This window comes from Sminthopsis crassicaudata, chromosome 6 (genome assembly GCF_048593235.1).
Source record: "Sminthopsis crassicaudata isolate SCR6 chromosome 6, ASM4859323v1, whole genome shotgun sequence".
Lineage (NCBI taxonomy): Eukaryota > Metazoa > Chordata > Mammalia > Dasyuromorphia > Dasyuridae > Sminthopsis > Sminthopsis crassicaudata.
In genome coordinates this window covers 153,118,297-153,133,622 of record NC_133622.1, presented here as the reverse complement: position 1 = coordinate 153,133,622, position 15,326 = coordinate 153,118,297, and the positions used below count along the sequence as shown (strand labels likewise).

General features: G+C 31.8%; 1 protein-coding gene across 1 annotated transcript in view; it reads left to right on the top strand.

The window, feature by feature from the left end:
- PTPN13 (protein tyrosine phosphatase non-receptor type 13) overlaps positions 1-9,238 on the top strand; it is a 218,038-nt gene extending 208,800 nt beyond the window's left edge. The window contains 3 exon segments of the mRNA XM_074273918.1: positions 717-932; positions 5,817-5,879; positions 8,497-9,238. Coding sequence (XP_074130019.1) covers positions 717-932; positions 5,817-5,879; positions 8,497-8,592 — 375 coding nt within the window. The 3' untranslated portion in view covers positions 8,593-9,238.
- The last annotated feature ends 6,088 nt before the right edge of the window (positions 9,239-15,326 follow it).

The following is a 15,326-nucleotide window of genomic DNA, read 5'->3' as shown; positions in this document are numbered from 1 at the left end:
TGGATGTGGCCATTCTCAATAATGAGATGAACCAAATCAGTTCCAATAGAGCAGTAATGAACTGAACCAGCTACACCCAACGAAAGAACTCTGGGAGATGCCTATGAACCACTACAGAGAATTCCCAATCCCTCTAATTTTGTCTTCCTGCATTTTGGATTTCCTTCACAGGCTAATTGTACACTATTTCAAAGTCTGATTCTTTTTGTACAGCAAAATAACTGTTTGGACATGTATACATATATTGTATTTAATTTATACTTTAGCATATGTAACACATATTGGTCAACCTTCCATGGGGGGGGGAGGGGAAAAATTAGAACAAAAGGCTTGGCAATTGTCAATGTTGTAAAATTACCCATGTATATATCTGGTAAATAAAAACTATTAAAATACATATTTAACCTGTGATAAAGAGCGCAGTTAGAGGTCATCTAAACTTTTGTTGTAACCACAGTTGATCTTACTTTCTGAAGATACAGTCCACTCAAGATACCAATAGAATCTTCATATTACACTCAAGATTAAAGTAAAATCTAATCTCCCCATGAATAGACTAGAAAGTAGGAGAGACCAGATTGTGAATAGTTTTAAGTACCAAAGTACTTTAGAATTTATATTAATGGAGTTTATTTAGATCGGGGGTGGGACTATAATTATTTGCATAAAAACAACATTTTTAACCTTTATTTCCTAATTGTCTCATAAACTTTCAGACTGGAGAAGTAAGATATGTTTCTCATCTAAATTTCACTGCCTGGCCAGACCATGATACACCTTCTCAACCAGATGAATTACTCATGTTTATTTCATACATGAGACATGTTCACAAATCAGGGCCAATCATCATTCACTGCAGTGCTGGGATTGGACGTTCAGGGACACTTATTTGTATAGATGTGGTTCTAGGACTAATCAATCAAGATCTTGAAGTAAGTACACGAATCTTAATATTTAATTAGAATAAATATTTTGTTGCTTGAATTTAGGCAGTGCCTCAGTAGTTTTGGATGCTTTAATAGTTGGCATCACTATATAATTGTGTATGTTTATATAATGTATAATAATTATATTTTATGATATATATATTTATTTTACATCTTTATGGATGTGTATGTGTGGGAGTTTCATTCACTTTGGCTATAGCATTAAACATAGGAAATGTGAATATCAGAAAGCTTAAAAGAGATAATAAATTCAGTTTGTAAATATGAATGTTTTACATACACTCTGTATGAAGTACTTTACTAATATTGAATTTTAGTTTTTTCATTATGCATATACAAGACAGCATTGCATAATAGCAAATTTGTTGGACAAAGATTCTGAAAGTTGTGGCTTCAGATGCTATTTCAGATACACACTGGCTATGTAACTCTGGGCACATCACCTAATGTCTCACTGCCCCCAGGCAGGTACTAGTCTGTACTGGCAGAGATCATGTTCCCCTTGAGTTCCCTACACCAATGATGAAACTCAAAGAGAAATCATACATAAGGATCCCTGTAGACCAATACTGACTTAGAATATTACATATCAACATTGACTTTGTTCCTTTTTATTTTTATTTGTTTCATTAAATATTTTCCAATTAGATTTTAATCTGGTTCTGGCTGCATTCAGGATCAAAGGCTACAAAACATATTTGACATCTTTCCCTTACACTAATGAGGTCATAGATCCATTACAGAAACAAAGAAGTCTATATATGTCTTCTAAGTTCTATTCTGATACTTTAATATCACAGCATATATATTTTTTAAAAATCAGTATTCTTAATGCAAGTGCTATGGCAGACTCTGCTAAGAAGGACAAACTTTGATTATGGGCCTGCAATGGATAATGTGACATCCAAAGACCATATGAAAGGTCATCACCAGAAGGTTGTCTGCCAGGAGATGAATTCTTTGCTGATTAAACTTAAGGGTTACATACATACTTAAGGATGAGCAGCTCCTAATTCAAATCCCAACTCTGCCTTTTATTGCCAAAGTGTTAAGTTTCATCATCTGTCAAGTGAGATTGGATTCAGTCATTAAAGGAAAATATGAGGAACTTATGGAGGAAACAAATTAGAAAGAGAAAGGGTCCATTAAAGGTCCATAAATATATGACCTTAATATGGTCCAAAGATCCTACTAATTTCAAATTAGATCCTACTACTTTCAAATTAGAGAAATGCAGTATTGTTTTCATCTAGATTTAACTACATGGACAAACTATGACCTGCCTTATCAACCAGATAATTTATTTTTATCTCTTACATGAGAAAATTCTTAACTTAGTACTGACCCACTTATTGCAGTAATGGAATTGAACATTCAGAGACTTTTATATCAATATATTTATACTAATAAATCAATAATCAATAAAGATCAAGAAGTTCCCATATTCTATTTTAGATATATATATAGGGGTTACAATTTGCATCCATAAAGAAAGTACATAACAATGATGTAATCTTAGGTCTTTTAAAGTATGAATCAGATAAAAAGTCAATATTGATTGTAATCCTACATTTATAAATGGGAAATTTGAAACACTGAGAATTCAGGTGAAGAGAGTGAGATGACATAGTAAGTTATATATTCTGTCTAGCATCAAGCAGGTATCTTTTCTCTTTCTCTGTCATAATGAATGATTTGACAAGAGTTCTGGTTTTAAATCCTTTATTTAAAAGTGAGATTTTTTTTTTAAACATCACTTATAATTTGGTTATTAAATTCAGGCTTAAGAGGAAAAGTTCTGGATTTAGAGTCATAAAAGTTAGATCTAGAAGAAATCTTAAAAGTAGTTTAGTCCATCTCATTTTATAGATTTTTTTTAAAAAGCTTAATTTTGTGATTTGCCCAGGATTATATAGGATTTGAACTCACCTCTTACTCACCAGACTTGAATTTTTAATTTTTGCTTTGCTATTTATTACCTATTTTATATGCATTATGAAATCTCACAGAAGCTCATTCTGCTGTTGTGTAAAAGAAAGGGCTAGACTAGCTCAGTTAACTAAGATACATTTCCACTTAAATCCTTTGGTTTCTTCAAAAAAAATAATTATATGTTACCTAGAAACAGATGTATTCCCCCTCCTTTTAATCAGTAGTTATAAAATTATACTTCATGTTACAGAATTATAATAATTCTTAAGGTTCAAGTAGACAAAACACCTTTAAAATAAGCAAACTATGGGGCTAGATTTATTCAGCTTCTTCTTCTTAAATCTAATGTTTTATATTCCTTAAACTGGACATGCTTTGTAGCCAAGGATTTGCTGCCAGAGAGCAACTATCCCTAAAAATTTGATTTATTGCTTATTGATTGTCCAGACACAAAGAAGACTTTGTGATGCTGATTAAACTTGTGTTGTATATATACTTAAGGATACATCCCAGAGAGCCTGAGTGTTAAACATTTACTAGTGCATTTCTATGTTACCCAATATTAATGCCTGAGATCAGCCTAAATGCAGTGGAAATCAAAAAGAATGAAGTCATCGGTTTCATTTGGTTATTGGAGGCTAATGATAACAATAATTACAACTGGAATTTATATAATGTTTTAAGGAATGCAAAGTGCTTTACCTCCTTTATCACATTTGAGCTTCTTAACACCTCTCTAATTAACTCAATGAATTTTGCTGTGCAGGAGCTGATTTTTAAATTTTTAGTGTAACTATTTAGCCCCTGAAAACCAACAAACAATACAAATCAGGGCTTGAATTATTGATTCTTTAAACTTAAGATGGAGAAAATATTAATAATGCAAATTGAACTTTAAAGTTTATGTTTTCAGAGAACTAGATATTGAACATTTACCAGCATACCCTTGTAAACTCATCCATTAAACCAATTAGACTATAAGGTGCAAAAGTTTTGTATTTCATACTTCACAGTAGATAAAGATAAAGAAAAATAACATAAAATGCAACTTTGCCCTGGTTTTAGGAGTGTTTCCCTATAAAATATGAACTGTGGATTTATGTGGATTATATACCAAGCAGAAGTTAGAAGTGGAATCTGGGCAGCCATGGAAGTTAAATTGATATTAGGATAGGCATTATTTCCAGGAATAAGGAAACTTATTCCACTCCTCTGCTCTCATCTGGAGTATCATATTCAGTTCTTGATGAGAAGTTTAAGGAGAAAGTATCCCAAGGGATACTGCAAGTCCTTGCTATCTTGGATCATTTGAAGGAACTAGCCACATTTAGTCCAGAGAAGACTTGGGAGGCATGACAGTTGTGTTCAAATAGTTGGAGGGCCATCACACCAAGAAAGGAATCAGGTTTTTTCTCTTCCCTCACAGAACATAACCTAAGAGCCTTGGTAAAAATTACAAGGGGGTAAATATAGGGTTGTGTCAAAAAGAACTTCCTAATATTAAGAGTTCTCCAAAAACATGCATTGGTAGGTGTGTACTTCCCCATCCTTGAATGTTTTCAAGTGGATAACCACTAGCCATATAAGTGTCATTAGGATTCCTGTCAGGTATAGTAGATTTGACTTGTTGGCCACTGAGATGTGTTTTAACTTTCAAATTCTATGAATCCATATGCTCTGGAGAGTAGATTATGATTCTGAAATTAGAGTTGAGAAATTTTTCATTCATTTTATAAATAGACTTTGTGTTACTGACACTAAGTCAAATTTCAAGGAAAAAAATTCTAGTCAAGTAAGAACCCTCAAAACAAACAAACAAAATCTCTTTCTCTAGTTCCTGAAAACCTGTTTAAAAACAAATGATTTAACTTCTCTAGGTCACCATTTTCTCATCTGTAAAATGATAGCATTGGACTAGATAATAGGCCTTCCAACCTTGATATAGTATGATCCTCTGAATACTGTGCAGGATGCACATCATTTACACCTTTCTTTTTAGTTTACAACATACTGTCCTTACAATAACCCCCTGAATACAAATTGTTCCCATTTTATTATACCCATTTTACTATTGAGGGAATCAAACCTCAAAGAAAGTAAGTGACAGTAAAATAAATGACAGATTTGGAATTTGAACCAAAAGTTTTAAGCCCCAGTTCTACAATAGTAGCTGCCTTCTGAGAATACCAGGGAAAGGGGAACAGAAAGAAGAGGAGAATTATAACAAATCTGCATTCTGCTATAACCTTTAAAATATGAAATAAGGATAAAGATTAGATCTGTGTTTATATTGGCATAGGGAATTCCCAGAGGAAATAAAACTCCTGCTACCAACACAGAGAGTCACTTAAAGTATTAAAGAAATACTTAGAACATTGCTAAAGGTTGCACAACGAGGACTTATACCCAGGACTTCTTGCCTTTGAAACTAGCTCCCTATCTACCATGCCATACTGACTTTTCAATATATTGAATAAATATTAATTATTATTATTACTGTATGATTCAGAATAATAATAGCCACAATGACATCCTTCTTTGGGCAACATGCCAATCATAGGAGTCAGAGCTGAAGGCAGACCCTTAGACATCAGCTACTCCCACCATCTTATTTTACAGATGAAAAAATGGAGGTTCAAAGAGGTAGTGATTTGCCCGTGTTCACATAGCTAGTAAAAGGCAGTCATCAGCTGGGAAACGTTTCAACGGTGACTTGGAACAAATCTTCAAACTTGAAATTCAAGTACTGAGCAATACTGATGCTGCCTTTCAGCACACAGTGTAGATATGCTTAAATGGCAGAGGAAAGTACAACTGATCTCAGAATTAATACAAATCTAGAAGAAGGCTTTGGGCAGAAGAGGGGAAAGAGCAGGGAAGAGTCTTTTGTGGTTCTTTGCATTTACCAAAATATGCACACATTGTTCACTTTGGCAGTTTGACATCTCTGACCTGGTGCGCACAATGAGGCTGCAGAGACATGGTATGATTCAGACTGAGGTATGTCTTTGGCACTAATATTTTTTAAACAGTGGGAAGTTGTGTTTTTTTTTTTTCTTTTGGTCTGATTTTTCTCACGCAACATGACAAATATGGAAATATGTTTAAAACAACGTACATATTTGACATATATTAGATTGCTTGCTACCTTGGGGGAGGGGAGAGGTAAAGGACGGAGGAAGAAAAATTTGGAACACAAAGTCTATAAAAATGTTAAAAACTTAAAACTATTTTTGCATGTATTTGGAAAAATAAAATAGTATTTTTTTAATGGAGGAGTTATAAAAAAAAAAAAAACTGAATGGGATATGTATTCCAAGAAAACAAAGGAACTTTCAAAATTTAACCTAAGCATCATTGAAAAAATTAGCATTTAACAAGAGAATAAATTTTAGACTTTCCTGCAAAAAAAAAGAAAAATGGTTCTGAATAAAATATTTGACTTACAAAAAACCCCAGTCAACAGAAATACAAGAAAAGTAAGTACAGTAACTAATTAAAGAATATATAAAGATTTTTTTAAATGTAACTATCTTTACATGTATTTGGAAAAATAAAATATTATTTTTAAAAAACAGTGGAAGGTTATTTTTAAGGAGAGAATATTAAAAGCTTCTATTAGCCACATTTTTCTTTTCTTTTCCTTTTTTGGGGGGGAACGGCTTTTCTTATTTAGAATGTATAGTAAAAAAAGAAAAGAAAACATAATTGTATAACACTTAGAAAGTATAATCATTTTGCTTCCCCTCCTAAATTATTAGAATATTTTCTGAAATTCCATTTAGAATCCGAAATCTCCACACATATAGTCACACACATGTTGCTTTTGTAGATATTGTTGGTCTTTTAAAAAATTAAATAAAATTTGCTCCTTTTAAACAGAAAAAAAAATTGCCTTTCATGTTATGACTACTTCACATATTTTCTTAAATCTACTCAGTCTTCTGAACATTCAGCTGACTTTCACAAAGACATTTTCATGGCAAGGAAACCACACTGGCTAGTGCTGCCTAAACCTCAAACCCAGGTATGCAGCCTGTTAATGCTATGACATTGTAATGTGATCACCAGTTTTCCAACCATGTTCTTAAAACTGATTTTGGTTACAGTGTCATTTATAAACAAAGGGAAGTTTAGGCACTAGGAAAATATTACATCAATGTATATTTTCAAATCCATCATCACTTTACCAAAAAGAAAAAAAAATTACACTTGCAAGCCTGAATGACTAAGTTAATGAAATATTTTTACTTCAAAGATAAATAATGTGGAGCATAGACACCCCTCCCTCCACATTTAGAAATGGTCTTCATTATGTAGTAGAGAAAAATTCATTCTTTGGTGGCCAACTTTCCAGTGATATGCCTTGTCAAATTTAGGGATACTAAGATATAAGGAAAAAAAACACCTTACTTTGGTCAGGATATGTCATTTCATCAGTTTGGAGATTTTCTGATATGAAAACTAACCAATTTCTATCTACAATTCAATTTTTTTTAATTTTACTTTTAATTTATGGATTAAAACAAGCATGTCTATAATAGAAATCATAAATCTGTTATGTACAACTTGAAATTCCTTTTAAATATATAATAAAAGTTATCAATGTAAAATTTTTAGGCAAATGTGTATATGTAAAATCATTTTATAAATAATATACATACATTTGCAAAAACAAATCCAGAAATTATATAAACTTTTTTTTTAATTTATATAAATGAAATCAGATTTAAGTAATTAGAGAAATACTAATTGTTTATGGGTAGGCATGGTTCAATATAATTAAAAATGATAATTTTACCTAAACTAGTTTATATAAACTAATGTCATCCCAATTAAATTGCAAAAAAGTCATTGTACTGAATTGAAAAAATAACAATTCATTTGCAACTTAATAGTAAGGAGTTACCTGGGGCCCCTAAGAACTTGGGGTACCTATAAACATATATTTGAAATATGTCAAAGGCTTATCTTTCTCACCTTTTTTTTTTTCTGTTTGTGAGGCAGTTGTAATTAAATGATTTTTCCAGGGTAACACAAGTATGTTAAGTGTCTGAATTTGAATTCAGGTCCTTCTGACTCCCGTGGCCAGTGCTCTAACTAATCTTTCTTGAATTTAAGTCTTTCTTATTCCATTTCTCTGCCCATTCTACCATGCTGCCTCTGTGAAGGAAATATAACTTTTTTAAGTTCTATTTTTAAAAATGCTTTTATTCACAATATTCCAAGAAATGTATTGCTTGAATTTTTTTTCAATTTGAGATTTTAAAAAATCTGTACACACTTTCAGGATTTATATCACTTTATAACATAGTTAGTTGCCTATGTCTATATAAACATGAATTTCAAATAGAGATGGCAATATAAAAGTAAGAGGTAACGAAAGTAGAACCAAACAAAAACAAATTTGTGTGAATTTCAGTCTGATCAGTTATGTAGGCTTCCCCTTGGCCATCTGTGAAAGATTAATCCAATCTAGAATATCTCATTCTTAGTTTCCTTCCCAAAATAGGATTTAAATATTAAAGTTTTAAAACTATAAATCCCCCAAATTTAACAACTGTTCAACAAATATGAAAATATTACCTTTTTACATATGCTTTTTCCTCTCCCCCAGGATCAATATATTTTCTGCTATCAAGTTGTCCTTTGTGTACTGAGACGTCTTCAAGTTGAAGAAGAGCAGAAAAATAAGCAGCAGCATGTAAAGTGATTCTTAGAAGTTCTCTGTGTGCATACATCTGTGGTGTTAACTAGTTAAACTCTTCCTTCGAGACATCTGTCCTGGCCATTTAGCAGCCTTGGGAAAGGGCAAGACAAGTCAATACCTTTGTAAAGACCTTCCTCACTCTGAAACGAGAGGATCTCCTCTGTAACAGTAAATATCTAATAAAGCTGTACTGTATAGCTTTTTTAACCTATGATGATTATTGAAATAAAGTGTTGTATTAAAAAACACTAACCTATCACTGCAGTTATGAAACTGCCTTTTTTGCTTAAAGACTATAGAAAAAATTATATCAGTATTTGATCAAGGTGAGCATTGTTACTGGGATATTTTCTTAGTCTATTTTTAAAGCAATATTGTTTATAGCAGAGTTCTTTTTCATTATTTTAATAAAGTAGGACTGTTTTATAAGGGATACTTGAAACCAGTATTTAAGATTTAAGAGATAACAATTGACATAGAATAAGTAGCAAATGTTTACTGTCACAGTTTCTAATGTTTACTTTATAAAATTTCCTGTACATATTTATATACATTACATGGAAAATGAAATTTTCTGATGTCTCTTTGTAACTGGTTAGTCATTATCATTTTGTAAATAAAGATACATCTTTAAAAAGTGATAACTCCATAAGCTAAAGATGTGCCTGCATATTAATGAGATGTTTCAGTATATCATTATTTCTTTGAAATATGGCAAATATAGCTGAACCTTTGACCCTAATGCGTGATTTCATAATAATTCTGTCAAAAGTACTTGTGTCCTTCAGGTCACAGGGATCTGTGTTTAGTCTCTGATCATTCCCACATGTTGAAGGAAATGTCCACATTTCTTCATATGGAGTCTGCATTATCTGGATTTCTAAAGTGGAAACCACTAACCAGATCTGCTGTGGCACTGTGTGTCAGTCTCATTCTGGAAGAAAAACAAAAGATATCAAAGAAAATGTGAAGGTTGGGTAAGGAAACATGGAATAAATGAGGTAGAAGAGTAGAAAGTAGATTGAACCTGGAATCAGACGTGGCCTGACCCAAATCCTGTCACCAGTATTTACTAGCTGTACTGGATTTCTTTGAACTTCATTTTTGTTGTTTGTATAACAATAGGAATAATACTATGGCTGCTACCTCCTTTGAGGATTGCTATTGTGAAAAAAAAAAGAATTTTTTAACCTTAAAGCACTAACTATGCAAATGTGTTTTGTTTTGTTTTTTTTAACTAACTCCATCTGACTCCTCTGATGTTTCATCATGGTGACAAAAGCTTGGTGATCAAAGGTGGTGCTGGCAGGCAAGCCCAAACAAACAGAAATGGTTTTGATGTTCAACTCTATAGGGTGTTCCAAAAGTTTTAAGTCGCACTAAGACTTTTGTAACATCCTATATAATCTGTTGTTCAAAAGCCAGCCTACCTAACCTAAAATTGACTGCACTAATTTCTCAACCATAGAACGTTTCCATTTGTTGTATCATTCCTTTCCACTAGTCCATAAAGGAGAACAAGTAACTGTCTTGACCATATTTGCCTTTTCCATTATATCTGAGTCTCATCTGTCCGTTACTTTTTTCTACTCAACCAATACCAAATGGTTTTGTTGACTGCTATTTTATAAATAAGTTTGAAGTCTGAAAGTTCTATTGCCCTGCATTCCTTTCTTTCTTTTTTTTTTTTAATTAATTCTCTTGATAAAAAATTTAAATTAATTCCCTTGGTATCCTAGGTCTTTTGTAAATGTTGTTATTCTTTTGAGTTTTGTAGAGTATCACTTTGGTGGTTTGATTATCATAGCATTAAAACTATAAATTAACTTTGGTGATCTTGTCATTTTTTTATTATTATGGCAATATAAAGCAATGGATCAATACAAAATGGCCCAGCGATAAGCACTGGATATTCCTTCAGCTGCTTAAGTTCCACTTTGTAGTGGAAGCAAAGATAGTGTGCTTTAGTAGAGAGATTCCAAATTCTTTTAGCCATTTTGTAGCCATGTAAATGGGATTTCCCTTCAGATTATTGACTCTTGCATTTTGTTAATATTATATAGAAATGCTGTTGGTTGTTGTTGAGTTGTTGTTGGGATTTTTTTTAATGGACTACAACTTTACTAAAGCTGTTGTCTTGAGTTTCTTTGCTGACCCCTAAGGTATATAAGTAAGCCATCATGTCATAAGCAAAGAAATAGTTTTATTGCCTTTATAATTATCATTACACTTTCAGTTTATTTCTTTGGTGTTATTACTGTTGCTATCATTTCTAAAAGCTTTTGAAAGAGTAGATATTCTTAACTTATCCCTATATTTTTTGTGAAAGCTTCTATTTTATCCCCATTATCTATGATGCTTAATTTTTTTTAATTTTTTTTATTAATTTTATAATTATAACTTTTTTGATAGTACATATGCATAGGTAATTTTTTTTTACAACATTATCCCTTGTACTCCTTTCTGTTCCGAATTTTTCCCCTCCTTCCCTCCACTCCCTCCCCTAGATTCTCATACATATTAAGTATCTTATAGTATATCCTAGGTACAATATATATGTGCAGAACCGAATTTTGTTGTTGTTGTTGTTGCAAAGGAAGAATTGTATTCGGAAGGTAAAATAATCTGGGAAGAAAAACAAAAAAAAATGCTCACAGTTTACACTTATTTCCCAGTGTTCCTTTTCTGGGTGTAGCTGATTCTGTCCATCACTGATCAATTGGAATTGGATTAGCTCTTCTCTATGTTGAAGATATCCACTTCCATCAGAATACATCCTCATACAGTATCATTGTTGAAGTGTATAATGATCTCCTGGTTCTGCTCGTTTCACTCAGCATCAGTTGATATAAGTCTCTCCAAGCCTCTCTGTATTCCTCCTGTTGGTCATTTCTTACAGAACAATAATATTCCATAACATTCATATACCATAATTTATCACAACCATTCTCCAATTGATGGACATCCATTCATTTTCCAGTTTCTGGCCACTACAAAAAGGGCTGCCACAAACATTTTGGCACATACAGGTCCCTTTCCCTTCTTTAGTATTTCCTTGGGATATAAGCCCAGTAGTAGCACTGCTGGATCAAAGGGTATGCACAGATTAATAACTTTTTGGGCATAATTCCAGATTGCTCTCCAGAATGGTTGGATTCTTTCACAACTCCACCAACAATGCATCAGTGTCCCAGTTTTCCCACAGCCCCTCCAACATTCATCATTATTTGTTCCTGTCATCTTAACCAATCTGACAGGTGTGTAATGATACCTCAGAGTTGTCTTAATTTGCATTTCTCTGATCAGTAGTGATTTGGAACACTCTTTCGTATGAGTGGAAATAGTTTCAATTTCATCATCTGAAAATTGTCTATTCATATCCTTTGACCATTTATCAACTGAAGAGTGGCTTGATTTCTTATAAATTAAAGTCAATTCTCTGTATATTTTGGAGATGAGGCCTTTATATGATGCTTAATTTTGATTCTAGAGAAATGCTTTTAATGATATTTCTTTAAAAGATCCCTTTTTTGTTCATTTGTTTATTTTGCCCAGTTGAATGCTGTGCCTTGTCAAAAGCTTTTCCTATATCAATTCAGATCATTATAATTTTAGTTATTTTTGTTTTTAATGATTAATTATATTGTTTATTTTCTGAATGTTGAACCATCCTTTCATCTCTGGTATAAATCCAAATAGGTTATGATGATATCTTAAATCAGCAGTCATCAGCTCAAATAGAAAGACATCCCAAGAGGGTTATATATTGACTTAGAAAACCGAAACCATAAATTAACATAATTTATGTTGTATTGTATTTTTTTAAAAGATTTCTCATTTATGTTTTAATCTGTTTTGGGCCAGATGATCTACCTCTGAATTAGATAATTGTAACCTAAGTAATGGGATTTTGTTTAAAATTTTTTAATTGATGTTCATTAATGAATTGGTCTCTAATTCTTTGTATTATCATTTCCTTGAAAAATAATTAGAACTAGATTTGTCTCCTAAAAGGAGGTTGGTACTTTATTTGCCAGTCTTTGAGAGTAGCATAAGTCTTAATTGTTCTTTAAAAGTTTGAGACAATTCATTAGTAAATATATCAGGACCAAAAATGTTTCTTCCCTTTTGGTAGTTCCTTCAAAACTACTTTGATTTCCCTTTCTGTATTTTATTATTTAAGATTTCTATTTGGGAACCTTTTAGCTTGAGTATTTTCTGTTTCTTAAGATATTATTCCTCTTTTTCTTTTGTACTCAATTTTGTTGGCATTTAATTATGCTTTGTAGGTCACTATCATTCTCTTTATTTCATCTGGTTTGCTTTTACCTTTTTAATCAAATTGACTTAAGGTTTATCAATTTTGCAAGTATCCTCTTAATAGCATTTTATTTTTCCAATTTACATGTAAAGCAGTTTTCAACATCTTTTTTTTAAAAGTTAGACATTTTTAATGTATTTTTTACATATTTCCCTATGAGTCATGTTGGGATAGAAAAATCAGAAAGGAAGGAAAAATCATGAGAAAAAGGGAAAAAAGGTGAAAACAATATGCTTTGATCCACATTCAGTTTCCATAATTCTCTCTAAATGCAAATGACATTCTCCATCCAAAGTTTATTGTCTCAATCACTAAGTTGTGGAGAAGAGCTAAGTCTATCATAGTTGATCATCACACAATTCTGCAGTACAGAATTAAACATATTTCCCTATTAGAACTCCCTATTAGCCATGTTGTGAAAGAAAAATCAGAACAAAAGGAAAAGGCCAGGAGAAAGAAAAAAAAATGAAAATAGTATGCTTTGATCTGTATTGAGTCTTCATAGTTCTTTCTCTGGATGTGTTTAGCGTTTTCCATCACAAGTCTATTTTGGAATTGTCTTGGATCACTGTATTGCTGAGAAGGGATGTCTATCAAAGTTGATCATCTTCACGATGTTGTTACTATGTACAATGTTCTCCTAGTTTGTCTCAATTCACTCAGAATCAGTTCATGTAAGTCTGTCTAGGTTTTCCTGAAATCTGCCTGTTCAGCATTTCTTAAAGAACAGTCATATTTCACGACATTCATATGCTACTTATTCAGTTATTTCCCAATGGATGGGTATCCCCTCAATTTCCAATCCCTTGCTACCACAAAAAGAGTTATTACAGACATTTTTGTATATGTGGATTTTTTCTTTTTTTATGATTTTTTTGGGATACAGATCCAATAGTGGTACTCCTAGATCAAAGAGTATGCACAGTTTTATAGCTTTTGGACATATTTCCAAATGATTTTGCAAGTATTCTCTGAGCCAGATTTTAGTTTTATCAGTTCCATAATATTTTTGTTTCTCTTATTTTTCATTAATTTTTTTATTAATATCTCATTGTTTATACTAAATGTGGATTATACTGTTGTTTATACTAAATGTGGATTAATTTGTTGAGGGTTTTGATTTTTTAAAAATACATATTCAATTCATTAATCCTCTTCTATTTTGTCAATATAATATTAATTAATAGGAATGTAATTTTGTCCCATGTGAAATGCTTTATTTAAGATTTTGTTATTAAGTCTCCATTTTAGTGCTTTCTTTTGTTTATGCTCCTGAATAGGATTGCTATTTTATTACAGTATAGTCTGCAAAGAATATTTTTAGTATCTCTGCCTTTTGACATTTATTTTGCAGTATTGCTGTCTAAATAAATAATTAGTTTTTGCAAAGGTTACATGTAAGGCTAAAAAAAACTATATATATTCTTTAGTAGTTCCAGTTATGCTGTCTTCAAAGGCAGCATAACTTTTTTTTTAGACTTTGCAAAGCACTTTTTACAAACTTTATCTTTTTTATGTATTTATTTATTTCTATTATAGCTTTTATTTTCAGTATTGACCCTTGCAAAACCTTCTGTTCCAATTTTTCCCCTCCTTCCTCCCACACCTCCCCTAGATGGCAGGTAGACTAACACATGTTAAATAAGTTAAAGTATAAGTTAAATATATTATATGTATACATGTCCATACAATTATTTTGCTGCACAAGAAAAATCTGACTTAGAAATAAGGTAAAAATAACATGAGAAGGAAATAAAAAATGCAAACAGACAAAAACAGAGGGAGTGGAAATGCTATGCTGTGGTTTACACTCATTTCCCATAGTTCTTTCTCTGGGTATAGCTGGTTCTTTTCATTATTGAATAAATGGAACTGATTTGATTCATCTCTTTTTTTTTTTTAATTCATTTTTCCAAATTATCCCCCCCCTTCCTTCACTCCCTCCCCCCAATGACAGGCAATCCCATACATTTTACATGTGTTACAATATAACCTAGATACAATATATGTGTGTAAATACCATTTTCTTGTTGCACATTAATTATTAGCTTCCGAAGGTATAAGTAACCTGGGTAGATAGACAGTAGTGCTAACAATTTACATTCACTTCCAGTGTTCCTTCTCTGGGTATAGTTATTTCTGTCCATCATTGAGATTTGATTCATCTCTTGAAGAGAATCACATCCATCAGAATTGATCATCATATAGTAGTATTGTTGAAGTATATAATGATTTCCTGGTCCTGACAGCATAACTCAACACTAATCTCTCCAGCAATTAGTTCAATTGTACATTTTCCTTTTTATCTCTTTTAGATTTGTCTACTTCATAAAGGATCATTAAAGTATTCTGCTATTATTATAGTTATATATATTATATTATATAGTTATATATTATATATTTTATATATATAGTT